This window comes from Pelophylax lessonae (assembly GCF_965119305.1).
Source record: "Pelophylax lessonae genome assembly, chromosome: 10".
Classification (NCBI taxonomy): domain Eukaryota; kingdom Metazoa; phylum Chordata; class Amphibia; order Anura; family Ranidae; genus Pelophylax; species Pelophylax lessonae.
This window is the reverse complement of record NC_138777.1, coordinates 24,540,740-24,567,830: the sequence shown is the minus strand read 5'-3', so window position 1 is coordinate 24,567,830 and position 27,091 is coordinate 24,540,740. Positions and strand designations below refer to the sequence as shown.

The 27,091-nt window shown below is 45.1% G+C and overlaps 1 protein-coding gene across 1 annotated transcript in view; it reads left to right on the top strand.

Moving 5' to 3' along the window:
• The window catches only part of SYT13 (synaptotagmin 13), a 68,756-nt gene extending 52,474 nt beyond the window's left edge, over positions 1-16,282 (top strand). Inside the window, 3 exon segments of the mRNA XM_082270589.1 lie at positions 1,110-1,423; positions 10,378-10,504; positions 15,623-16,282. Of these exon segments, the coding sequence (XP_082126715.1) occupies positions 1,110-1,423; positions 10,378-10,504; positions 15,623-15,930 (749 nt within the window). The 3' untranslated portion in view covers positions 15,931-16,282.
• The last annotated feature ends 10,809 nt before the right edge of the window (positions 16,283-27,091 follow it).

Here is a 27,091-nt window from a genome sequence, read left to right as displayed (position 1 = left end):
GCATATTTTTAGCACTGATTACTGTAGTAATGTCACCGGTCCCCAGAAAAGTGTCAAAAATGTCAGTTAGGGGTCCGATCTGTCAGCCACAATGTTGCAGTCCTGCTAAAAATCGCAGATCGCCGCCATTACTAGTAAAAAAATAAATAAAAATTACATAAATCTTTCCCCTAGTTTGTAGACATGATAACTTTTGCACAAACCAATCAAAACACGCTTATTGGGATTTTTTCAAAAATATGTAGCAAAATACAAATTGGCCTAAAAATGATGAAAAAATTTGATTTTTACATTTTTTTTTGGGAACGTTATATAGCAGAAAGTGAAAAATATTGTTTTTTTTTTTTCAGAATTGTCGCTCTTTTTTTGTTTATAGCCCAAAAAATAAAAAATCGCACAGGTGATCAAATACCACCGAAATAAAGCTCTATTTGTGGGAAAAAAGGACATCGAATTTTTTGGATACAGCGTCGCACAACCGTGCAATTGTCCATTAAAGTAACACAGTGCCGAATCGCAAAAAATGGCCTGGTCATTTAGGGGACAAATCATTCCGGTCCAGAAGTGGTTATCTATCCATCAGAATGCATGTGCTCCCCCTGCTGGAGACTTTTATAAATTTAGAAGTGTTAGGACTGCAAGTAATACAGGGTGCCGTGAAGGGGCTCTGCAGCTTACGCATGCGTTTGCAAATGTGTGCTAACTAAACCCCTGTGGTTCATTCGGTTGGTAAGAAGACTGGTTGGTGAGTTGAGCTGGGAATTTTCTCTGGTTTTGTCTTTCATGCGTTGCCCTTCCATGAGCTTCTTGCTGTGAAGGCCAGTTATAGGTGGGGGAAGGGGCCATCTGTTTGTTATTTTTGTAGCCCAGCCTGTGTAATAACTGTAGATCCCTACATAGATACAATGGAGAAATGAGTGTAGACAGGAAGGGAAAGGATGTGTGTTATTCTAAGGGTTAACAGGGGAAAAAAGATGGAAAAAAAAGAAAACTCTTTGTTTTTGGATTTAGATATGCTCAAAAAATCTCAAAACAAGAAAAGTGTAAAAAAATAATTGTGAAAGACATTTGAACTTAAAAAATGAATAAAATGTTGTCCTGTGATTAAGCCGTAGGTGTGCTGCTGCCTGGAGAGGAGGATTCTGGGAGTCACTGCTACGTTATGGGCACACTGAAGAAGCAGCGCGGACGGACGGAGGCGCAGACCGCCTTGGTGAAAAGATCGGCGCACACAGTCTGGGAAGAAGCTCTGTTGTTCCCCCTGCAGGAGGAGGACCGAGCCCAAGCCACGCTGACCCTCACCCTGCGCAACTGCGACCGATTCTCTAGGCACCAGGTGGCCGGGGAGATCACCCTGAGCCTGGCCAATGTCGGCATACCTTTTGGCACGGCGCGATGGGTGGATCTCAGGGCACCCGAAAAGGTGAGAGCAACAGCAAGAGCCAGGGTCTAGACAAGTGGTGGTCAACTAGCTCGGTATAGAGGGCCTCAAGTCAGTGGCGGGCCGTCCATTAGGGGCACAGGGGCGCCGCCCCCCCCCCCCCCCCCCCCATCCATGCATTTGGCCTTCTAATCTACATACAGGGAGCTGCACGCATGGATTCCAATGGGGGATTTTTTTTTTTTGAAGCACGTGATTAGAGCCAAAGGCTCTAATAGGCTTCAAAAAAGGGTGGGCTCGGGCCGCAGAGCACTGCGCCCTCAGCTCACCCGGTTGTGTGACAATGGCGAATGAATATTTGTTATGGTCACACTGATTCTCCTCCCAGCCAATCAGGAAGCAGGTCGTGAGACCCTTTTCCCGTTTGGCCGAAAGGAGAAGCGATGTTATTGGCTAAGGTGGAGGAGGAGGAAGGAGACACACAGCTGGAGGAGAAACACTGGAAGCACAGACCGACCCACCAGCCGCCACTGTCTCCAGGGATGGATTACCCGCAGCGGCTCAGCCAGCCAGCACTCCACGGCTCAGACAGGGGATGGAGGAGGAGGGGAGATCAGAGTAATCAAGGGCAGGACATCTGCATCCAAAGGTAAGGAGGCCATCCCTCCCTTGCAGGGGGGGGGGGGTGGGGTGTTGTTGCTTTGCCCCCCCCCCTCCCGAATTATCAAGCACCAACCGCCACTGCCTCAAGTGCAGCCCCTGATATTACCAAAGGGCTACACATAAATTTAGGGAATGTAATGCTATAGAAGGCTGTCAGAAACAGAGGACATGGTACAAGAGATGGTCAGAGACTGCAGACATAATACAAGAGATGGTCAGAGACTGCGGGCATGATATAAGAGATGGTCAGAGACTGCGGACATGTTATAAGAGATTTTTATAGACTGTAGACACGGTACAGGAGATGGTCAGAGACTGCAGACATGATACAAGAAACACCCACAGCAGCCCGGTGCCAGCCAGCCACCCACATCCACAGGCACTGTACCAACGAGCCAGCCAGCCAGCCATTCACAGGTCCTGTACCAGCCAGCCAGCCACCCACAGGCCCTGTACCAGCCAGCCACCTAACAGCCCTTGTGCCAGCCACTCACCACAGGGTGCCAGCCAGCCACTCACCACAGGGTGCCAGACAGCCAGCCACCCACAGAAAGGGTGCCAGAAAGCCAGCCACCCACAGGCCCTTTACCAGCCAGCAACAGGCACTGTACCAGCCAGCCGCCCACAGGCCCTGTACCAGCCAGCCACCCACAGCCCCTGTGCCAGCCACCCACCTACCACAGGGTGCCAGCCACCCACCCACCACAGGGTGCCAGACAGCCAGCCATCCATCCACCACAGGGTGCCAGCCAGCCACCCACCCACCACAGGGTGCCAGCCAGCCATCCACCACAGAGTGCCAGCAAGCCAGCCATTAAGCATTAAACAAAAATGAACACGTTCAGTACCAGATTTGTGTCAAAAATTGTCTTTATTTTTCAAAACTTTACAAAATATCCGCCCATTTCGGCCGATGCCGATACATTGTGACCAAAATATCGGTATTGGTATCAGCCCTGAAAAAACCATATCGGTCTATCCCTAGTTTATACCCCTTGAAATTTTCCACATTTCCACAGATGTCATCCGCCTGCTCAGAGGGGATCGGTGGATCGATCCCCGCTGAGCAAAACGGAGTCCGTTAGGCGCACCGCCCGTGTGAAAGGAGCCTTACATTGGATGAGTTCAGCAAGATTCTTTGTTTGGGTGAGAAGGAAGCTCTTAGTATTCAGAGCTAAACCGTCATCAAGCGTTTACGTTTTATGGCATATAAGCGTGCGTAATAAATTCAATCAGCGGAGTTATCACAGCGGAGAGAAGAGCGAAGGTGCCTCCATCACAAACAATAAAAATTCCGCCGCAGAATAATTACGTCCGATGCCACTGCCTATTTTTAGCAACAGACGTCATTCTAGCAATTGCTAACTCACAACTGTGATTTGTCAAATCCATCCCCTGTGCAGCATTTACTGGAGACAGAGGCTTACAATTCCTGACGCCAGGAACTACAAGGAAGCTGCGTTTAAAGTGGATCTTCGTCTCTTTTTTTTTTTTAACCGCTTAAGGACCGGAAGGTTTTACCCCCTTAATGACCAGACCATTGTTTTGCGATTCAGCACTGCATTAATTTAACCGACAATTGCGTGGTCATGCGACGCTGTACCGAAATAAAATTGATGTCTTTTTTCCTCACAAATAGAGCTATCTTTTGGTGGTATTTGATCACCTGTGCGATTTTTATTTTTTGCGATATAAACAAAAAAATAGCGACAATTTTAAATAAAAAAAAAAACAATATTCTTCACATTCTGCTATAAAACATTCCCAAAAAAAAAAAAATGTAAAAATCAAAATTTTTCATCATTTTAGGCCAATTTGTTTTCTGCTACATATTTTCGGTAAAAATAAAATCGCAATAAGCGTATTTTGATTGGTTTGCGCAAATGTTATTGCATCTACTAAGTACGGGAAAGATTTATGTCATTTTTATTGTTTTTTATTTTTTACTAGTAATGGCGGCGATCTGCGATTTTTTGCGGGACTGCAACATTGTGGCAGACAGAACCGACCCCTAACTGACATTTTTGACACTTTTGGGGGTACCAGTGACATTACTACAGTAATCAGTGCTAAAATTATGCACTGTTACTGTAATAATGACACTGGCAGGGAAGGGGTTAATACTGGGGGTGATCAAGGGGTTAAATCTATGCCTAATGCTTACTGACTTGTCTGGGGGGAGGGGTTCTGTAACAGGCACAGAAATTGCAGTTTCAGCTTTGCTGAAACTGCTGATTTGTCCCTGCCTGTCAGTGAGAAGATCCACCTGCTTTGTTACATGAGCAGGCGGGTCTTCTCTCTGTTTCCCAGACGATCGGGGGAGGAAGGTGGCAATCTCCTCCCCTGGCCCGACTCCTGCTGTGTCTAAACACAGCAGGAGCACGCCTCAGGCGGCGCGTGCGCGTCGCCGAAACTGCTTCCCCTCCAGTCACGTAGTACTACGTGACTGGACCCAGGGGCGCCGCACTGCCGCAGTAATATTACTGTGGGCGGTCAGAAAGCGGTTAATGTGAGATCTTACATCTACACTAAAGAAAAGGGAAAAAAAAAAAGTAATTTTTTTTCATGTTGAAAAAAATGGGCTCTTTAAATCCGTTGATAGGAAGCGACGTATGACGTTACTCCGGTCCTCCAAGGCCATAGAGTTGGGGAATCTTGTCCTCACTCGACTTCCTGCCTGAGAGGAGAGAGGACCTACCAGTAAAAATTCCCTACCCTCGTCACTTCCGGTGAGGGTACGTCAGTCATCAGCTGAGCCGCTTCCCAGTGCGCATGCGCGCAGAGTAAATGATCTCGGCTTCCGTGAAAAAACCCTACCCTCGTTCCCAGTCCTTAAAGCGACGGCTTCCCGTCAAAATACCCTACCCTCATTCCCCAGTGGGTCCAGAAAAATGTAAAAGTGCCTCCTAATGGAAGAAAATGTATATATATTAATCAAAATGGAATGATAACAATATATATATATATATATATATATATATATATATATATATATATATATATATATATATATATATATATATATATATATATATATATATAATTTTTTTTTTTTCCTCCTAATGGAAGAAAATGTATATATATTAATCGAAATGGAATGATAAAAAAAAATATATATATATATATTTTTTTTTTTAATTTTCTTCCATTAGGAGACACTTTTACAATTTTCTCGACCCGCCGGGGAACGAGGGTTGGGTATTTTCATGGGGCGCCGACATAATTTGCTAACCCAACGCTTTAAGCACTGGGAACGAGGGTAGGGTTATTTCACGGGAAGCCGTTGTAACGTTAAAAAAACCCTACCCCGTGAAAATTCCCTACCCTTGTCATTCCCGGTGTGAGCCGATCATTTACTGCCTGAGCATGCACATACGTGCACAGGAAGTGATGAGGGTAGGGGATTTTCACGGGGTGGGTTTTTTTACGTTACATCAGATCATTTTCCCTGCTACCGACGGCTCTGCTAAGAGGGGAAAACTACCAGGAAGTGGCGGGAGGGGCACCTCTCCTGCTGCCCATAAGGGTGATCCCGCGGCGAATCAGCAGCTGAGACCACCCTTATATTAACCACTTGCCGACCGAGTACGGTAATAGTACTGCGGCAGAGTGGTTCGTTATCGTCTGACGACGTAGTATTAACGTCGTCAGACACTCCCCCTTCTGTTTTCATTCACAGCGGGAGTCGGGCCAGGGGAGGAGCAGCGGCGATCGCCGCTGCTCTGCCCCGATCGCCGGGGATCTAGTGTGGAGATCCGCCCGCTGTGTGTAAACACAGCGGGCGGATCTCCATAGTGACAGGGAGTGACAGATCGGACTGTTCAGTATAGCTGGACATCCGATCTGTCCATGACTCACACAGTCACCTCCCCCCCTACACGTCAGTAAGCACCAGGCATACATTAACCCCTCCCTCTCCAATAAAATTAACCCCTTCCCTGCCAGTGTCATTTTTACAGTAACAGTGCATATATATAGCACTGATTACTGTAGTAATGTCACTGGTACCCCCAAAAGTGTCAAAAATGTCAGTCAAGGGTCCGATCTGTCCGCCGCAATGTCGCAGTCCCACAAAAAAAATCGCAGATCGCCGCCATTACGCGTTAAAAAAAAAAACACCAAAAATGACAGAAATCTTTCTCTTTGTTAGTAAACGCAATAACTTTTGCGCAAACCAATCAAAATACGCTTATTGTGATTTTTTTTACCAAACATAGGTAGCAGAAAACAAATTGGCCAAAAATTTTTTAAAAAATTGGTTTTTACATCTTTTTTGGGGGGAATTTCATATAAAAAAATGTTAAAAATATTGTTATTTTTTCAAAATAAACGCTCTTTTTTTTGTTTATAGCGCAAAAAGTAAAAATCGCACAGGTGATCAAATACCACCAAAAGAAAGCTCTGTTTGTGGGAAAAAAAGGACGTAAATTTCGTTTGGGTACGGCGTCGCACGACCGCGCAATTGTCAGTTGAAGTCGCACAGCGCCGAATCGCAAAAAGTGGCCTGGACGGAAGACAGCAAAATCCTCCGGTGGTAAAGTGGTTAAAGCGGACTGCCAGCAGTTTAAAAAATGACCGGGGTTATGGCAGCTATTTGGTTAATGCTCTGATGACAGGTGCACTTTAATAAGATCTGTATTATGTTTGGCAGCATGCAAGCTCTGGTTAGAGAGCGTAGACCTGCGGCATCTCCTCCCAGATCAGTTTGTCCTAGATTAGAGCGGAGATGGCTGTCTGCGTCATCAGGGACCCTGGAGGAAACTGCTGGTGCAGATCATTCCTGAATCACTTGTAGAGGAGGGGGGGGGGGGGGGGGGGTCAGGAAGCTATTTATAGATCCACACATATCACAATCTGTAGCATCTATATCATTCCCCCATTTAATATCCTGGAGGTGGGAGAGATGTCACAGATCACACAAATCTAGAATTTATTATCGCAGCTCCATTTCATACATCGAGATTATAAATATGGATTGCTGGTGGGAAATAAAAAAAAAACACCCTATTCCTTATCTGATTTTGTGAGTTTAAGGGTCCATTCACACTAGCGCGACTTGGTCGCCTGACAAGTCGCGGTCGGTCGCTCGCCATTGAATAGTACAGGACCCGTTCTAATAGGAGCGACACAAGTCGCTCCTACTTAGAAAAAGGGTCCTGTACTACTTTGGGGCAACCTGGAGGCGACTTGCATTGACTTCAATTATATGAAGTCCGTGCAAGTCGCACCGAGGTCACGGTGCACAGAGGTCGCCCAACAAAGTCGTGTCGCGCCAGTCTGAATGGGCGCTTAGGGCTCTTTCACACACACTGTCCATCGGCAGACTCCATTTATCTCAGCGGGGGATCGATCTGCCAATCCCCCGCTGAGCAGGAGGATCACAGCTGTTCTCCGTGCTGTGTGCAGTTCCATCTCTATGGGGGAATCGGATGGGAACGGACCGCCGGTCCGTTCTCATCCGATGCCATCTGATCCGCTGGACGGATGGAAATTAGGGTTTCCATCCGTCCAGATTTGACGGATCAGATGTCAGTGGACATGTCTCCACTGTCATCCGATGCCCCATAGGGATGCATGGGGGGGGACTGTTCAGATCCGCCAAAAAAACAGTCCGCCTGTGTGAAAGGGGCCTTAAGGGCCGGTTCACATATATGGGATGACAGATATCGCATGTCATTCCCAGTGCACTGCTCTGCAAATCACATGCGAAGTCTGTGCGATGCAAATTCAGCCATACAGATTACATGGCTGAATTCAAATCGCATTCGGACCAAAGTCGCACAGGACCCTTTTTTGGGTCCGCACCAGAATCGGATCACATGGGTGTTCACATATGCGAACTGATCTGGGGGTGTCGTTAACTTTGTATCGACACCCTCGGCGATTCGCATATGGCAGTGTGAACTGCCTGAGAGTTGAATGCAGTGCGGGAACCCACAGTGGATTCACAGGATTCCAGCATCGCAATCGGGACTAAGTGCCGGTTCACATATATGCAATGCAGGTTCTCACATCGCACTCGATCCGCAGGCAGTTAGGAAAATGGTGGCGTGTTCAATACTTATTTTGCCCGCTGTATGCATCTGTGATCAGCTCAATGTAATGTTATCAGTGGTTTGTTACTTTGTTTCTGTATATAGTTTGCAACTGCCCCTCTACAGTCTAGATATCATGTTAGACTGAGTAAAGATGGTGCACTCTCTAATCTATGGGGCTGATTGGGCTTTTCTTAGCAGTCTTTAACCACTTGACCTCCAGAAGGTTTTACCCCCCTTCATGTATAAAACAAAAAAGGAAAACTGCACACTTGTGCAATAGAAATGAAATAAAATGTAAAGCTGCGAACGCATAAGAGAAAGTATCCCTCTCAATTAGCACATATATATATAAAATAGTGTTGCGCTAAAAATAAATTGAGTAACAGTGAACTGTGACAGAATAAATCTATTAAACAAAATACATTTTAAAAAATCCAGGAAAATATTAGATAGTCCACAAAAGTCCAAGCAATCAAATCCAGTAAGTCTGTGTTGTAGTGCTCCTTAACCACTTCAGCCCTGGAAGTTTTTACCCCCTTAATAACCAGACCATTTTTTGCGATTTGGCACTGCGTTACTTTAACGGAAAATTGCGCGGTCGTGGGACGCTGTACCCAAATACAATTGATGTCCTTTTTTTCCCACAAATATAGTTTTCTTTTGGTGGTATTTGATCACCTGTGCGGTTTTTAGATTTTGCGCTATAAACAAAAAAATAGTGTAAATTTTGAAAAAAAAACACCATATTTTATACTTTCTGCTATAAATCATTCCCAATAAAAACAAATTAAAAAATCGAATTGTTTTTATCAATTTAGGCCAATTTGTATTCTGCTTTATATTATTGGTAAGAAAAAAAAATCCCCAAAAAGAGTATAATTGGTTTGCACAAAAGTTATAGCATTTACAAACTACGAGACAGATTTATGGACTTTTTATTTTTTTTTTTATTTTTCATTAGTAATGGCGGCGATCAGCGATTTTTATTGGAACTGTGACATTGTGGCGGACAAATCTGACACAAAGTGACACTTTTTGGGGACCAGTGACACCAATACAGTGATCAGTGCTAAATAATATGCACTGTTACAGTATAAATGACACTGGCAGGGAAGGGTTTAATACTGGGGGTGATCAAGGGGTTAAATGTGTTCCCTATTTGTGCTTACTAACTGTGATGGAGGGATGGATTTAACAGAGGCAGAGAGAGATCAGTGATTCAGTTTAGCAGAGAGAGAGATTGGTGATTCAGCTTAGCAGAGAGAGAGATTGGTGATTCAGCTTAGCAGAGAGAGAGAGATTGGTGATTCAGCTTAGCAGAGAGAGAGATTGGTGATTCAGCTTAGCAGAGAGAGAGATTGGTGATTCAGCTTAGCTGAATCACACGATCTTTCCCTGCCTGTCTGACAGGAGAGCCGTCTTGCATTGTTTACATACCAGGCGGCTCTCCTGTCAGTATTGCCGAAGATCGCAGGAGGCCAGAAACCGCATGCACATAATCACTCAGATCTACATGATTATGCGCAGCTGAGCCACCCTGCCGCAGTAAATCTACGTGGGGTGGTCGGCAAGTGGTTAAATTAATTCAACACTACGCCAGTGTCACCAACAGCCACTGCCACCCAGAGTGTGATATGGTACCTGCTTACCAGATTTCCATGACTCTTTTTGCAAAGACAAGTCATGTACCGCATATAAGATCACTCCAAGGCCCTAACTCTACTTCCCCAATTTTCTCTGATAACCTGAATTTCACCACTGAACATGCCAACCAAGCTTCCAAATAGGGTTATTATGTAAACAATAAAAAGAGATGTGCCTCTCCATAGTGCAGTAAAAGACTGATGCCGTATTTATTAAAAAGTAAATACACAAACAATGGTTAAGACGTCCTTTGATGATAAACGCATCGGGCGGAGCCTCGTACCGACGTCATTAGGTTCTTGGAACAAGGGATCTTTGCCAGCATGGTGATATTCCTTTACATGCAAGTGTTTTTTTAACCATTGTGAGTGCGAGCCTGCTGACAAACTCGTACTGTGTCCAACCACAGCAGGAAAGGCAGGGGGCGCCGCTGGCCAGCAGTATATGTTTAACTGCTGGTCAGCAAGTGGGTAAAGCGCTTATGTAGCCAGTCAATGGACATTCGAGCATTTACATATTCTAAACAAGTAGTCCTTATTGTCTATCTGAATGAGACTCAAAGGATTTGACATATACGTATTATAACTGTGCCTTCAGTTGCTCACCATTTTGGAGTTCAGCTTTCATTAAACGCTGATTTTATTTCCACAGGATGTTGAATCCTCCAGTGAAGTTCTCCTGTCTATGAGTTACTTGCCGGCAGCCAATCGGCTTATCGTTGTACTGATAAAAGCCAGGAACATACATTCCAGTCAAAACAACAACCTTCTGGGAAAAGGTAAGGTCCGTGTTGGAGGATGAAGAGAAATTATATATATATTCTAAAAATGACCCAAGCCACTGACTGGTCACATTTTCCTATTCCACTTTAAACAGTTTTAAGCTGCCACATTTCCAATAGAATCTGATACAACAAGGCCCTAATTCAATCACGTGAGCTTCCGGTTTAATACCACTTTAAGGACTTCAGTGCTTCTACTTTGAAGATGAATTGCTCCACAGTGCCTGCAGCTGCATAGATCAGTGTTGACTTTTTTTAAAGTTGATTTACTGAATATATAAATATTTGTAGCACACCCCCTAAGGAGCTACAAGTAAAATGGAATCCCTCATCCTGCACAGCCAGGCACACCGAATTTATACAGGCACTCAGAGTCAGAGAACAATCCATTGCTTTCTTTTGTTATTTTTTATTAAGGGATAATAACTTAGATAGGGATTGGAAATTATGGGATGCCCACTTGACTTCAGGGACAACTCTTCCTATATACAGTCCTATATACACTCCACTTCTTCCTCCAGAACTTCCCTTGTTTACAGAACTCCGCTTTGCCACCTTGTGGTTTTGTAGCAATGGCCCATTACAGGCAGCGACTCGCAGCCCCTATACTTGAAGAACAGATAGGGTGACAAAACTCACACTTTCCAGCACTTCCTCTCTGTGGTCACTGCTCCCAGCACCCCCTCCTCAGGCACTGCCAACCCACCTGGTTGCAGCTGCCTCTTACACTAGCCCTCCAGGCTAACTTCTCCCCACAGTCCTCCACACTGACACCCACCAGCCCACCCGGCTGGCTCTCAGGAGATCTGTCGGACGTGCTGACCCACTCCTGCTGTCCTCTTACTTGCTCTTGTACCTCCTGGAAAGGATTCCCCTGTGTGTTGTAGAGAGTTCCCTCCAGCACCTGAGCCCAAGTCACCCCCCCCCCTCAGACTAGGGGGTGCCCTCAAGGGCCAACGACAGCCTCTTCAACACTTTATCTTCCACCTGAATGCCCCTGCTGGCATGACTCATGCCTATTTATGAGGTGCCTGCCCCCTTCCACTCCCTTTTTGCTGGAGATTGGTCGAAGACCTCAATAAAATGCCAAACAGTTCCTCCTAGCTTCCCCCCCCCTATTTCTAGAACATTCTTTAATGTTCCAGAGAACAGGGGAGGCACCAGAGAAGCTGCTTGTTGAGTCATTTAGCCCTTGAGTCACTCATCCCTTACCCAGATTCACAACCCAGGCCTGGCCTTCAGCCAAACCAATTTACCTACTGTAAAAACTAAATCTTGTAAACTAACACAATAGCTAGAGATAAATAACAAAAAGGGGGGAGAAAAAGGGAAAGGTATAATAATGTATCCAATTAAGCAGTACAAACTAAAAGTTACAATGTTTTATTAAATTCTAAGATTAAAAGAAACTCTTTTAGAAGGGCAACATGATTGTTATCACAAAAAGCTTTGGCTAAAAACAATGTAAAATGCCAGCTTGGGGACACAGTGAATAAATGTATAATGAACAATACAGACGCAAAAATCGCAACGCGTTTAAACGTTCTACGTCTTCTTCAGGGGGTAAGCATCAGTTGCAGATTTTTTGAGGGTCTGTTCAAATGATAAATGAACACATGAGAATATACATAGTTGAGGTATACTAGGTGTCAGGGCAGCAAATAAGAAGGTCACTCCAGATCCAATCATAAACATAAGGAATGGGTGGAGCAGCAAGTAGCAGCAAGTCCTTAAACTTGAAAGTATCCCCAAAAATAAGTATCTATGGAAAATATCCCGCTGGGGGTCTGATCTATCCCTAATCACACCAGCGAGGGAGTCTATCAACTACAACAACAGAGTTCTCAAGGAGACATGGGTAGATGGTAATAATCCCAGAGAAGACAGCCAGATGGTGTGAACTCTCCAGAGTTGCCAAGAGGAGTGCTCATTGAAACGCGCTGAGGTTCCTTGCATTTGTATTATTCATTATACATTTATTCACTGTGTCTCCAAGCTAGCATTTTGTGGCATTTTGCATTGTTTCTAGCCAAAGCTTTTTTTTTTTTTATAACAATCATGTTGCTCCCCTCTAACAGGGTTTCTTTTAATCTTGAATTAAAAAAAAAAAAAAAACATTGTAACTTTTAGCTTCTACTGCTTATTTGGATAAATTATTATACCCTTCTCCTTTTTCTCCCCCTCTTTTTGTTTTGTATCGTATAGTCTCACCAACCTTCCCCAGTTTTTTCCCCTTGTGGGATCATTTTATATACAGTTGTGTTGAAAAGTTTACACACCCTGGCAGAATTTATGGTTTCTTGGCCATTTTTCTGAGAATATGAATGATAACACAAAAACATTTCTTTCACTTTTCTTAACTTTTAGTGTTTGGCTGAAGCCATTCATAATCAATCAACTGTGTTTACCCTTTTTATTCCGCCGGAGGCGGGTTTCCACATCCTCAGCCCTCTGCTCCAGGTCCCTGGTCATACCAGCGTTGTGGCGGGACTCCCTGGTCAGGGGGGGCAGTTGGTCTTCCAGGTCACTGACCCTCCCCTCCACGGCAGTAGTACGCTCCCTGACCTTCTGGAGGTCCTGCCTCAGAAGGGACACAGCCTCCGTCAGACCCCCAAACTGTTTCTTGAGGTGATCCACATTTGCATTGCACCTGTTGATGGCCCGCAGTATATCAGCAAGCGTAGGCTGTGCCTCCGCGTCCCCGTCCCCCCGCTCCACATCCTCCACCCAGTCAGCCGCACAGTCCTCCACTCCAGGGCCGCTCGCACCCGGGCTGACCGGGCCAGGATCACTCGAGCCAGCACTAGTATCCGGGAGTTTCCCCTTCCCCACAGAGCCAGGGGACTTTTGGGCATAGTAGCACATATCGCGCTGCGGCTCCTTCGTGGATTCTTAGGGGGCTTGGTGGACTTACTGGATGCCGCGGGCTTCTCAGAGCCTCTCGTCCGCTGTGGCAGGCCATGCGCGGCGCCATCTTGGGGCCCAGACATCCCGGATTCCTCCCGAGTTTTGCGGCGGAGCATCGCCCGGAAGCAAGGAGAGAAGGATGTCGGCGTGCACCCGACGATACAGGGAATCTGTGGTGACCCGGCAAGTATGGATGGAGATCGGGGAAAGGATCAAAGCACGGATATCAGCGGGAGCTCAGTGAGATGCGTCCTCTCACATGCCGCTCCTGGCCATGCCCCCCGTGTTTACCCTTTTTAAATCATAATGACAACAGAAACTACCCAAATGACCCTGATCAAAAGTTTACATACCCTGGTGATTTTGGCCTGATAACAACACAAGTTGACACAAAGGGGTTTGAATGGCTATTAAGGGTAACCATCCTCACCTGTGATCTGTTTGCTTGTAATTAGTGTGTGTGTATAAAAGGTCATTGAGTTTCTGGACTCCTGACAAACCCTTGCATCTTTCATCCAGTGACGTTTCTGGATTCTGAGTCATGGGGAAAGCAAAAGAATTGTCAAAGGATCTGCGGGAAAAGGTAGTTGAACTGTATAAAACTGGAAAGGGATATAAAAAGATATCCAAGGAATTGAGAAAGCCAATCAGCAGTGTTCGAACTCTAATCAAGAAGTGAAAAATTAGGGTTTCTGTTGAAACCAAACCACGGTCAGGTAGACCAACTAAAATTTCAGCCACATCTGCCAGGAAAATTGTTTTGTTGGGGTGCAAAGAAATCCCCACAAATAACTTCAGGTGAAATACAGGACTCTCTGAAAACATGTGGTGTGGCTGTTTCTAGATTCACAATAAGGAGGCACTTAAAGAAAAATGGGCTGCATGGTCGAGTCACCAGAAGAAAGCCATTACTACGCAAATGCCACAAAGTTTCCCACTTACAAACAGCACACAGACAAGCCTCAAACCTTCGGGCACAAAGTCATTTGGACTGATGTGAACCAAAATTGAGCTTTTTGGCCACAACCATAAATGCTACTTTTTGGAGAGGAGTCAACAAGGCCTATGATGAAAGGTCTACCAATCCTACTGTGAAACACAGAGGTGGATCGCTGATGTTTTGGGGATGTGTGAGCTACAAAGGCACAGGAAATTTGGTCAGAATTGATGGCAAGATGAATGCAGGATGTTATCAAAAAATACCGGAGGAAAATTTGCATTCATCAGCCTGGAAGCTGCGCATGGGATTTACTTGGACATTCCAACATGACAATGATCCTAAACACAAGGCCAAGTTGACCTGTCATTGGCTACAGCAGAATAAAGTGAAGGTTCTGGAGTGGCCATCTCAGTCTCCTGACCTCAATATCATTGAGCCACTCTGGGGAGATGTCAGACGTGCCGTTCATGCAAGACAGCCCAAGAATTTACAGGAACTGGAGGCTTTTTGCCAGGAAGAATGGGCAGCTTTACCATCTGAGAAGATAAAGAGCCTCATCCACAAACACCGCAAGACTTCAAACTGTCATTGATGTTAAAGGAGGCAATACACGGTATTAAGAACTGGGGTATATAAACTTTTGATCAGGGTCATTTGGGTAGTTTCTGTTGTCATTATGGTTTAGAAAAGAGTAAACACAGTTGATTGATAATAAATGGCTTCAGCCAAACACTAACCATGAGTGAAAGAAAAGTTTTTGTGTTATCATTCATATTCTCAGAAAAAATGCCAAGAAATCATAAATTCTGCCAGGGTATGTAAACTTATGAACACACACAACTGTATTCTAGGGATAGATACCTGGTTAATATAAAGCCCCGTACACAGGCCGATTGTCCGGAGATAACAGTCACTTAAGAAAAAAATGGCCGACATTTCTCCCGTGTGTATGTTGGTCTGTCGGACGTGCATGCTGGAAAACCGTCCCCCTGTAAGAACACAACAGCTCAGTGGGGGAGATCGCTGAACTAACCTTGTATGGGTATTACAGAGGCTTCGATCGGAGCTGACAGATTTTTTCACGCAACCCAAAAAAAAAAACGAATGGTGTATACCAGGCTTTAGGTTTAGGTAAACACAATAGCTAGAGGGTGCTACATAGTTGAACGTCCATAATCTGGCCTTAGGTTTTCTTTAAAGGTGGAATGTGAATCTGCAGAGTACTTTGTATGCATAATGCATGGATCAATACTTTTGTCTCTCTGTAGATCTCTACGTGAAGGTCACTCTCTGGCATAACTCTCAAAGGCTCAAGAAGAAACAAAGCAAAAGGGCAAAGCACAAAATTAATCCCGTCTGGAACGAGATGATCATGTTCGAGGTGCCGCCAGAGCTGCTGAAAGAGGTCAGCGTAGAGATAGATATGCTCTGCCAGGAACCTGGTGGGGGCCCGAGTTACTCCTTGGGGACCTGCAGTCTGGGGTCACATCAGACTGCTACAGGAAAAAGCCATTGGCAAGAGATGATAAACAACCACAGGAGACAGATAGCCATGTGGCACCGCTTGCTTCCATGAAGAGAAGTCCGTACCGCCAGTCGGGTCATAGCGGTTCACAATCAGCACGTCATCCAGGGGGGAGAGACACAGCACAAGCCTTACAGCACTTCACCTTCCAAACGTCTCATCAGCCAACACATTAGACACAAATATAAAGTGGCAGATGCGGGTCATGATGTCAAAGGGAAAACAAATGCCACCAACAGCGGGTCAACAAAGATGGCTTCCATTTGTAACAGAAGTCATCGGTATTTGTGATGTCCTCGTCATCATTCAATGCCAGCATGAATGTCAAGATGCACGTCATTTCCACATGGTTCCTACATGTTCTACCACAATGTGACCTTGCTTCACAAGAGACAAAATCACTTTAAAAGCTGAATTTCAAGCAAGAATTTAAAAATGGCTTAGTTCACATACGTGTTAAGAAATCATTAAAGTTGTATTAAAGTGGCTGTAAACCCTTCCATACACCCAGTGAAGTGACTGGCCTCAGGTGATACATAGATATGAAACAAATGCTCCTACATAAGTTGTACCTGTTTATCTGCAGCCTTCTCTTCTCTACAGTATAAAATTCATAAAGCTTGTCTGAGCTGTCAGAAAATAGAGGGCTGAGAGCTGACGTCACATACTGAAGAGCTCAGTGAGGAGAGCTCTGAGAGCTGATTGAAGGGAAGGGACACATCCCCCTTCACACAGCACACAGGAACAGGAGTTAAGGCTGTCAATCAGCAACTTCCGCTTTCCCTCATTTCTCCTAAGTTGTCCCTCCTTTTGGTCTGATATAAAGACCTCTTAAAAAATGTAACAAAACTGTTATATGGCAGTGGTCCTCAACTTCGGTCCTCGGGGGCCCACTAACAGGCCAGGTTTGCAAGATAATTAAATTACATCACAGGTGATCTCATTTGCTGCTCAGTGATTGCAGTATTCTAGTCTGCATCTCCCCAAGGTAATACTTAAAATCTGGCCTGTTAGTGGGCCCCGAGGACCAGGGTTGAGGACTACTGTTATATGGTACTACAACAGGGTTTCCCAGCCAGGATTCCTACAGAGGTTGCTAGGGGTTCCTTGAACAATAAGCAATTTCTGCCTCTCAGATACTTTCCCAGTGACACCAATGACCTGTTTAGCTATCAGTAAGGGGGTAATTCTTCCCAATGACCACAAGTGTAAGGAGCATTCTTCCCCACTGACCATCACACTAATGTATCATGAGTTGTAGATATAGTCATTTTAGCAGGGGTTCTCTAAGACATGAAATATGTTTCAAGGGTTCCTCTGTGTTAAAAAGGTTGAGAAAGGCTGGACTAAACTAATCCTTCCATCTAACCATATAAAAGTGCAAGCAGAGGGAGCTCTAGGGGTCTTCTTGTGTATTATTTCTTCATGGTCAACACAGCTGGGGATATGGAACGGTGTGCGTCCTAGGCTATTCCTTGTGCTCTTTGTGCTTAAAAGTGTCTCTCTTTCTTATCTCAAAAAGTTGGGAGTTGTGCAAGCTCTGTAGCACCCCATAACGCAATCATTTGGGGGTTGTACTTTAATTAAGCTGTATTACTTTACTGCCTTTAAAAAAAAGTGAGTCCCAGAAAAAGTAGATGTGCAGCAAAAGTAGATGTGAACTTGGGTCCTTTGCCCTTCAAACAAGACCTGATGGTTGCACTTGACCTAACCTTGGCAGCTCTATATTACAGTCAAGGGTAAGACTCGGAGTGACCAATAGCTACAGCCGTAGAGAGTCTCCCACAGACCAGCTGGATAAGTACAGCAGCAGGTGACCCTGACGGGTGACGTGGGCTCATCCAAGGTGTGGAGTCTAAGCACTAACTGGTGTTCATCAAAATTCGGATGGAGGAAATGGGTTTTGCTGCGTGTTAGTACCAGGTCTCGGTCCTCAGGATCATCCCACCAGGAGCCAAGATGCAGTAGCAGATACAGTATAGCATGTAGGGATCAGCAGAAGCATAGTCAGTAAACAAGCCGAAGGTTGGTAACAAGTGGTCGCAGGTTGGGATCAGGCAGAAGCTTGGTTGAGGATCAAGCCAATGGTTGGTATGAGTGGTGGCGAAGATACGGATACATACACATGCCATAGAAAACTGCACACAAGACCGAGATATTGGCTGGAGAGAGCGCAATAACCTGGCAATCAGGAAGTGCCAAGGCATAGCTAAAATTGGAATACCATGGGAGGAGTAAAGGGTTCAAGGTTTAAGAGAAACAAGGTTCAAGGAAAGATCATTCAAGGAATTGTCCATGGAACTGTCCAGCATCCCAGGTGGCTCAGCAAGAAGAGACATCAAGCAAAGGTCACAGATTCAGACCCAGGTCCTGACATTCTACCACAGTGGTTCTCAACTCCTATCCTCAGGACCCTCTAACAGGCCAAGTTTAAAAGATAACTGAAATACATCACAGGTGATATCATTTGCTGCTCAGTGATTGCAGTATTCTAGTCTGCACCTCCCAAAGGTAATACTTAAAATCTGGCCTGTTAGTGGGTCCTGAGGACAGGAGTTGGAACAATTGCTCTACCACAAAGCAGGGGTCCTCCCAAGGAGCGATGGCCTCCCAAATTGAGGAATACAACTTAAAAAGACAATAATGCCTCGTTTCCACTGAGCGGATCGGTTCGGTTCGGTACGGTACGCTAATTTGAGTGTTTCCATTATGAAAGTGGCCCATACAACCGAACCAAACCGCACCATTCCTGGTCCTGCTTCAGATGTAGGGCCATAGGAAATGGTACGGTACGGTTAGGGCGGAGCTACTGGCGTCACACGATAGAGTCCACTGATTGGCGGACAGGAAACCATCAATGCTCACGTCAAATGAAAGTGCAAAACAAACACCTCATTTGGTGTAAACCCCGCATGGTCCCTGGTGGCCCAACTTGCAGTGGAAACGCTCACCTGAATAGACCGGACCATTCTAACCCTTCCAAACTGTACCGACCCGAACCATTCCGCTCAGTGGAAACGAGGCATAAGAGTGCCAATAGGTCTTCTTAAAAGTCCATACTCGTTTATTGTTGATATTATTGTGACAATAAGATAAAAGGTATCCAACATGTTTCGGGGGCTGACAATTCCCCTTCATCAGGGTATAATGATAATGCGTCCTATAGGACTCAATCTAAGGACTCCTGAAGGGCGTTCTATATGAGGAAAAGAATATCGTAGTCGTAATAGACGTGCTGAAGACTCTTGGCGAAAATTGAGGTCATCAATCTAGTTCTGCTATTTTGGATCACAATACTAGCCAGCATAATAAATATTTTCTCAAAAATATACATTATGTAAAGTATATCAACTGTGTATATAGATATTCACCTGATTTTCACTTAAAGCTCCAACCAGAAGTAAAACTTTGGATCACTTAGGGATTCACTGTCTTAAGCCTATTTTTTATGTGTATTTTCGGAAGTTACTTATGACTTGCTTAACACAAATATTTGTTCTAAATGTTTCAGCTAAAAGTATGTTTTGCTGTCAATGAAAAAAAAAATGAGATTAGCCAAACAGAAAAAATGTCAAAACCTTTCTATTTTATTTTACTCAACTTGTCTTCTTGATTGGCACAGATGTGATCAATGTTCTTCCATTCTCAGGAAACTGCCACAATGTCAGACTGATCTGACCAAACATGCTTACAGCCCAAGTTTAAATCAGCTAAATAAAACTCTGTTGCATAAAAAGAGTTTTAAAAGTCTTGCAATTATTATTATTATTTTTATTCTTTTAATAATCCACAGCCTTAGTAGAAATGCCTGTCCCACCATGATGTAGAGAAGGACCCTTCTGTGTGCAAGCAGTGCTCTCTCTGCAGAGTAGGGATAGACTGATATTGTTTTTTTCAGGGCCGATACCGATACCGATATCTTGGTCACAACGTATCGGTATCAGCCGATATTTTGTACATTTAAAGTTTTGAAAAATAAAGACAATTTTTTGACACAAATCTGGTACTGAACATGTTAATTTTTGTTTAATATGTAATTGCTGTCTTGCTGGCATCCTGTGGTGGATGGCTGGCTGGCTGGCACCCTGTGGTGGGGGGCTGGCTGTCTAGCACCCTGTGATGGGTGGCTGGCTGGCACCCTTTGGTAGGTGGCTGGCACAGGGGTTGTGGGTGGCTGGCTCGTACATGGCCTGTGGGTGGCTGGCTGGCTCGCTGGTACAGTGCCTGTGGCTGGCTGGTACAGGGCCTGTGGATGTGGGTGGCTGGCTGGCACCGGGCTGCTGTGGGTGGCTGGCTGGTACCCTTTGGTAGGTGGCTGGCACAGGGGCTGTGGGTGGCTGGCTCGTGCATGGCCTGTGGGTGGCTGGCTGGCTCACTGCAGTGCCTGTGGCTGGCTGGTACAGGGCCTGTGGATGTGGGTGGCTGGCTGGCACCGGGCTGCTGTGGGTGGGTGTATGGCTGTGATACACTCCCACGAGACTAGTCCCGACTCCAAAAGAGGCTGTCCAAGGCGAGGGAGGTGGCCTAAGAAGGCAGAATGACGTCACGAAAATATTGGTAATATCGTCCAGTTTCGGGGCCGATACCAATATATCAGGAAGAGTTGATATCGGCCCTCTGATAATCGGCTTTGCTGATAATAAGTTGATCCCTACTGCAGCGGTTCTATACAACCCCTCCTGAACCAGAGCTAGTGCAGTTAGCTAGTCTGCCACTAGGTGGCTCTGTTCCAGAATAGTGTTTGGTTACAGAAAGCAGTGTCATCAGGTGCTAGGCCCCTTTTAGTTAGAGTCCTCCTGTAGTGATGACATGGGTCAATCAGGGCCCAGTTATAAGCTAGATTTGGAGGAGCCCTAGTGCAGTCGGGGAATGGGAGCCAATCACCCCACATCTAAGCAGATGTATCCAGCAAGTGGAGGCCCTGAGCAGGGCTGGAGGCCAGGGAGAGGTAGACCTGCACCCAGAAGAGCCAGCTGTAGCCTTCCTGACCCTTATAGAGGAGAGGGCTAGAACGGGTGTCAAAAGGCCTTTTAGGCCAGGCCAAGAGTTCCCTGGAGTGAGGCCATCCCCTTGAAGAGTCCTGGGAGAGATGTACCCTTGATGGAGGTGACAGCAGAGTCCCAGTGAGTAATAATAACCCCAGGTGGAGGGAGACTGTTAGGGGAAAATGGCTTACTGAAAGTGCTGCACATGCTTTCACATATGACTATTGCAGACCGTCCACTAAATGTTATTGACTATGTACTGACAAGTGACTCTAAATAGTATGTCAATTTGATGTAACTGTTTATGCTCTCTTCCAAGAACCACCAGTAAAGTGCAGCAACTCTATGTGTGGACATTCCTTCATTTGGGCATATAAAGGTCAAGGGCTGGAAATGTCAAAAAGAGTCCTCTGGCATGGAGTGGGCAAAAATGGCAGAGGGTGCAGCCTCATCAGGAGGCAGGGATTTGTACTCATGGCGTCAAACTCTAGCCAATCGCAAGCCCCTACTTACAAGAAGGGCTTAGGCTTTGCAGACTGGAGAGCTCAAGCTGGGGTGTGTAGAGAGGGCAGGGGTCCTTCTCTCCAGCATGCTGGCGGGGGACAGGCTTTTCTTTACTCAGACTGTGGCTGCTTTCTAAAGAAAGTTATCTGTAAGACTTAAAAAGTAACTCCACTTTTGTTGAGAGAAAAACATTCCCCTCTGGGTGATCTCTGTACATTACAGGGATTTTGACAAACCTTGTTGCAGATTCCTACCTTTTGTTATTCTGAAGAAATCCCTGTGTGTTTTTCTGTGTCTGTGTGCAGAAGTGAGTCTAATGGTTTCTTAATTATCAACTAGCTGCTGCACCTGCAAAGCTCTAATGAGGAAAATTGTAGGGTCTGCATCCCTTTAGATGTGATTTCCTATTGGGAATAGCTCACCAAAAACAAAATGTTTGTCGCAGGGGATGCCTGAAATATCTTGTATATCTTGTAGTGTAAACTTCTAATAAAATAAGTGAGCGAATCACACAAGCAGGGAATTACATATCTGGGGGGGCGTTCTGTACCCCATCTGTGTACATAATGCCTCCAGGCAGGGCCGTTTTTAATGCAGGGCAAAAGGAGCAGCTGCTCCGGGCCCAGTCATTGTTGTGGGGCCCAAAGCAGTTGTCCCTTGAGCCCACACAGCCTGCAAATAGTTGATAAGTAGATTCTGGAGGGCCCAAGAAAATGTTTGCCCAGGGTCCAATCAATATTAAAAACAGCCCTGCCTCCAGGTCGCCATATTGCATTTCACAGAAAATTACAGAGCTGCAGATTGAAAAGGAAATGTAATTTTTAATAACATTCAATTACAATATGACCTGTGTAGCAATTTTATATACTATATTTTCTTTTTTTTATTTGCTATTTTTTTTCCCACGAAAGTGGAGTTACTCTTTACCACACATTTTGTTTTATTGGCCTCGGAATGTATTTAGCAGATTTAAAATGAAAGGTTTTTGGGCTGCAGGTTGTTGAGCTTTGGTCCCTGTCAAACAGTTTGCCCTGATAACGGTTTACCTTCTGTCTTCCAGCTTCATCGTGGGCAGTGTGGGAATTTAGGCTCCTATTTACACCTAGGCGTACTGCAGCTTTTTTTTTTTGGGCCCGTTTGTGGAGCGGCACCATTCATTTGAATGAGCCTCACTATAATCCAAAGACGTGCCAAAGAAGCTCATGCACCAAAGTTTCGCACATAGCCAGGCGCGTTTGGCGTTGTGTTTTTTGCTGTGATTTTAGCACGTTTTGTTGCTTGACAATGTCAGCAGAATCGCATTATTGCCACATTAATCATGGCAAAATCGCATTATTAAGAAATAATGGCATCGCAAATGCATCCTGTGTTTCATTTTGTCCGCGATTCCAGTATACTCAGGTGTGAATGGAGCCTTATGCCTCGTACACACGCAACGATTGTTGGCCGTGAATTTTCGGCCAACGTCCGATCGGCCGATTATCGGCTTGTTAGTATGATAATTCCGACAACCGACTCCGACTTTTCGGCCGAACAAAATCTGGTGTGCATGCTATAAAATTTTTGTTGTCAACACAACGGCCGATTTTCCGTCAGCCAGTACAGATTTCGGCAGACAAAATTCAGATGAGCAAGACTGGGCATGCTCAGAGAAGAAAAAACACACGGAAAGTAAACCATCACATGACACCACTTCTGAAGTTGGTTTTTGTTGGCCGAGAAAATTCGTGTGCAGTCTAGAGCACATTTCAACCAACACAACAACACTGGACAAAAGACGGCCGATCGGTCGGCCGATAATCTTTGCGTGTGTACGAGGCATTAGGCAGCTGACAAAGCAAACATCACACTTCAGATTACCCTAAATTGTAGCACTCCCTAGTGACAAGTTATTCACCTAGTTCCAACAGTAGAATATGTGGAAAGGAGGGTTGAAAACCTTTCCTATTGCACTGCTTCACTCTTACTGGCTTATAGTCACACTTACACGTCACAACATGGTGGCAGGCCAGGTCCATTAGTGGTTGCACCAAATTCCTGGCCCCAAATAACTTGAAGATTAAAGGCTGCAGGACACGTGATCCAGGACACATGACTTGTCACCCACATGGCTGGCCAACCCTCCTTTTGATGGCCACCACCAGTTTCCTATCTGAGTCAGTCTCTGTACCTGTCCTAGGTATCACCCAGGGGCTAACAATAGGATATGTAGCAAGGACTGTTGGAAACCTTTCCAATTGCTCTTGATCATTCTTATCAGCCTATAGTCTTATCGAAAAACTCACACTTACTTGTCACAACATGGTTGCAGGCCATGTCCCTCAGGGGTTGAGCCACATATGTGGCCCAAATAACTTGAGGGTCACTGGCTATAAGGTGTGATTCAGGTGAGGATCTCATCACCAACAACAGGCTGGCCAACCCTCCTTTCTGTGGCCACCACCAGTTTCCTATCTGAGCCAGTCTCTGTACCAGTTCCAGGTATAGGCCACCCTACGATCCACAGGAATAAAAAGACTCATTCCACCTGCTGCTTGAACTCCTCTTTACGGAAAGGTAGGTTTGCAATAAACAACCCATTTTCAATATGGTTCATTTTCTCACTGCCAGTCAATTCCTGGACTCTTGCCCACTAAAAGGCTCACTCTCAATGGAGTTCTCCAGCTTTCCAGGCAGGACCCATTAGGGAAGCTGTAGACAGCATTTCCCCAAAAGAAAAAGGGCATTTCATGAGTTTTTTTACGATGGATATTGAACCTAAAGTGGTTGTAAGCCCTTACATACAGTATATCCACTGAAGTGACTGGCCTCAGGTGATACACAGACGTAAAACAAATCCTCCTACATAAGTTGTACCTGTTGATCCATGGCCATTCAAAGTGTACAGTTTACAAAGCATTTCTGATCCTCAGAAGGCAGGGGGTGCAGATCTGATGTCACAACAGCAACCTTCCCCTAGGTTATCCCGAAAATATCATGCAGCTTCGCCAAGACTTACGCTTGCTTCTTTTGGATAACTTTGAAAAAGCTTCCAAAAGATTAAAGATGTCATACTATGCTAATGGCAATAGAGGAGGTAAATTATTAGCCTCACTTATTCGAGGCCTTAGATACAAATCCAAAATACCATTTTTAATCCATCCGATTACCAAATACAAAGGTGGAACTCTGATGGGGAAATTGATGTATGGGGGCACTCTGATAAGGCAATTGATGTAAGAGGGACACTGATGGGGCAACTGGTGTAAGGGCTCACTCTGATAGTAACTGATGTAAGGCTACATGTACACTAGCCTATCCTGATTAGCATTTTCCTGCAGCTGCCAGTCATAACGTTCCAATCCTGAATGCGATTCTTCCATGGACATTTACTGTAGGCTTTTATGGAGTTGAGTTTTAGGAGTTTTGGCAAAAAAATGTCAAAAGCTCCTAAATTCAAGTTTAGGAGCTACCAGTGTACATAAAGCCTAAGGGGGGACAGTTGATATAAAGCTCCATTTACATTTACATTTATGCAGGTGCAACAGAGCGCGCAAGCGTTTTTGCAGACCGCGTTTTCGCGCATCTCTTTTTGACGATTCATGTCTATGGGTTGTCCTATGCATGAAAATACACTAAAGAAGTGCAAGACCTTATTGAAAACTCATGTCGCTCCAAAACGCATGGCACTTTGTTACTATGCATTTGTTCCTAGGCATGTGTGCTAGCAAGATGCATGGGGGTGCCCTTAAAGAATTACCGCCACATGTATGCAAAAGGGCCGCACTTTTTTTTGCATTGCAGGAAAGCACATGATTTTGCGGTCATTCTTGCGAAGCACAAATGTTAACCTAGCCTAGGAGGGTCTCTGGTGGGGACAATTAATGTAAGGGGGCTCTGATGACTCCTGATGTAATGAGGGCGCTGGTTCTGTTTAGTTATCCAAATGTAATGACAGTTTATTCTATATTACTGTAGTATTCCCCCTTCACTCCTGCACCGCCTCTGCTCTACCTGTCAGATGCTATATCCGGGTCCTGACTCATGATACAGAAGCACACGGAGTAAACAGGGAATACCTGTTCCCTCTATCTCTGTCACACGGGGTGACAGACTGTCAGTGACTCGCACACAGTGTTGATAATATATGCTCCTGATTTTTCTTTTTTTTTTACTGCACCCCCTAGACCTGGATCTGTGTCAGTTGCACAGTAATAGGACAGGTTCATCCATCAATAAGGGCAAGGATGCAGAATTGCACCCCTCCCCCACTATTAACTCATGCTGTAGAATGGGCGTACCACCCAATTTTTGCCCCTTTGATTCACTGCATCCAGGGCAACTGTCCCTTTTGCCCACCCCTTGTGCTGGCCCTGGTGCTACAACACAGGTATGTTGCCATAGTGCACTGGGTGCCATTCAAAAGAAGTTTGAGTCCAGTTTTTGTGATAAAACTGAAATAGCTGATCAGTTATGGGGAATATAATATGTATTTATTAGTACAGGTATTTACATTCTATTCACATCCCTACCCTCAAGGAGTTTACAATCTAAGTTCCCTATCTCACATGCATACTGGGGTCAACTCAGAAAGGAGACAATTAAAGCGATATTTAACTCAAAAGCAAACATTTATTATATTGCAGCTTACTAATTCAGGTTAAAAAGACAGTGGTCATTACAGTACTAAAGACACATTGGTAGGGCGTGGAACCCAATGGTGGATAGAATTAAGCTTGAAAGCTTAATTACAGGCGTGGCCCTTTTATATAGTTACATTAGTCCATCAAGGGAAGAAACATTCTTCTCACTAACCACCAATGTAAGGGGCATTCTTCCCACTGACCACCAATGTAAGGGATATTCTTCCCACTGGCCACCAATGTAAGGGCTTTCTTCCCACAGACCACCAATCTAAGGGGCATTCTTCCCATTGACCACCAATGTAAGGAACAGTCTTCCCACTAATGTAAGGGACATTCTTCCCATTGACCACCAATGTAGGGAGAATTCTTCCTTCTGAACACCAATGTAAGGAGCATTCTTCCCACCAGCCACCAATGTAAGGGACATTCTTCACACTGACCGCCAATGAAAGGGATATTCTTGCCAGTAACCCCCAATGTAAGGAGCATTCTTCCTATTGTCTACCAATGTAAGAAGCGATCCTACCAGCAACCCTCAATGTACAGTAAGGGGCATTCTTCCCACTGATCACCAATGTAAGAGGCATTCCTCTGACTGACCACCAATGTAAGGAACATTCTTCTGACTGTCCACTAATGTAAGGGGCATTCTTCCCACTGACCACCAATGTAAGGAGCATTCTTCCCACTGACTACCAATGTAAGGAGCATTCTTCTGACTGACCACCAATGTAAGGGCTTTCTTCCCACAGACCACCAATCTAAGGGACATTCTTCCCATTGACCCACCAATGTGAGAAGAATTCTTCCCACCAATGTAAGGGGCATTCTTCCCACCAACCACCAATGTAAGGGACATTCTTCCTACTGACCACCAATGTAAGGGGCATTCTTCCTATTGACCACTAATGTAAGGAGCATTCTTCCCACTGACTACCAATGTAACGCACATTCTTCCCACTGACCATCAATGTAAGGGACATTCTTGCCTTTAACCACTTAAGCCCCAGAAGATTTTACCCCCTTCCTGACCAGGGCCTATTTTGCGATTCAGGACAGCGTGATTTTAACGGACAATTGCGCGGTCGTGCGACGCTC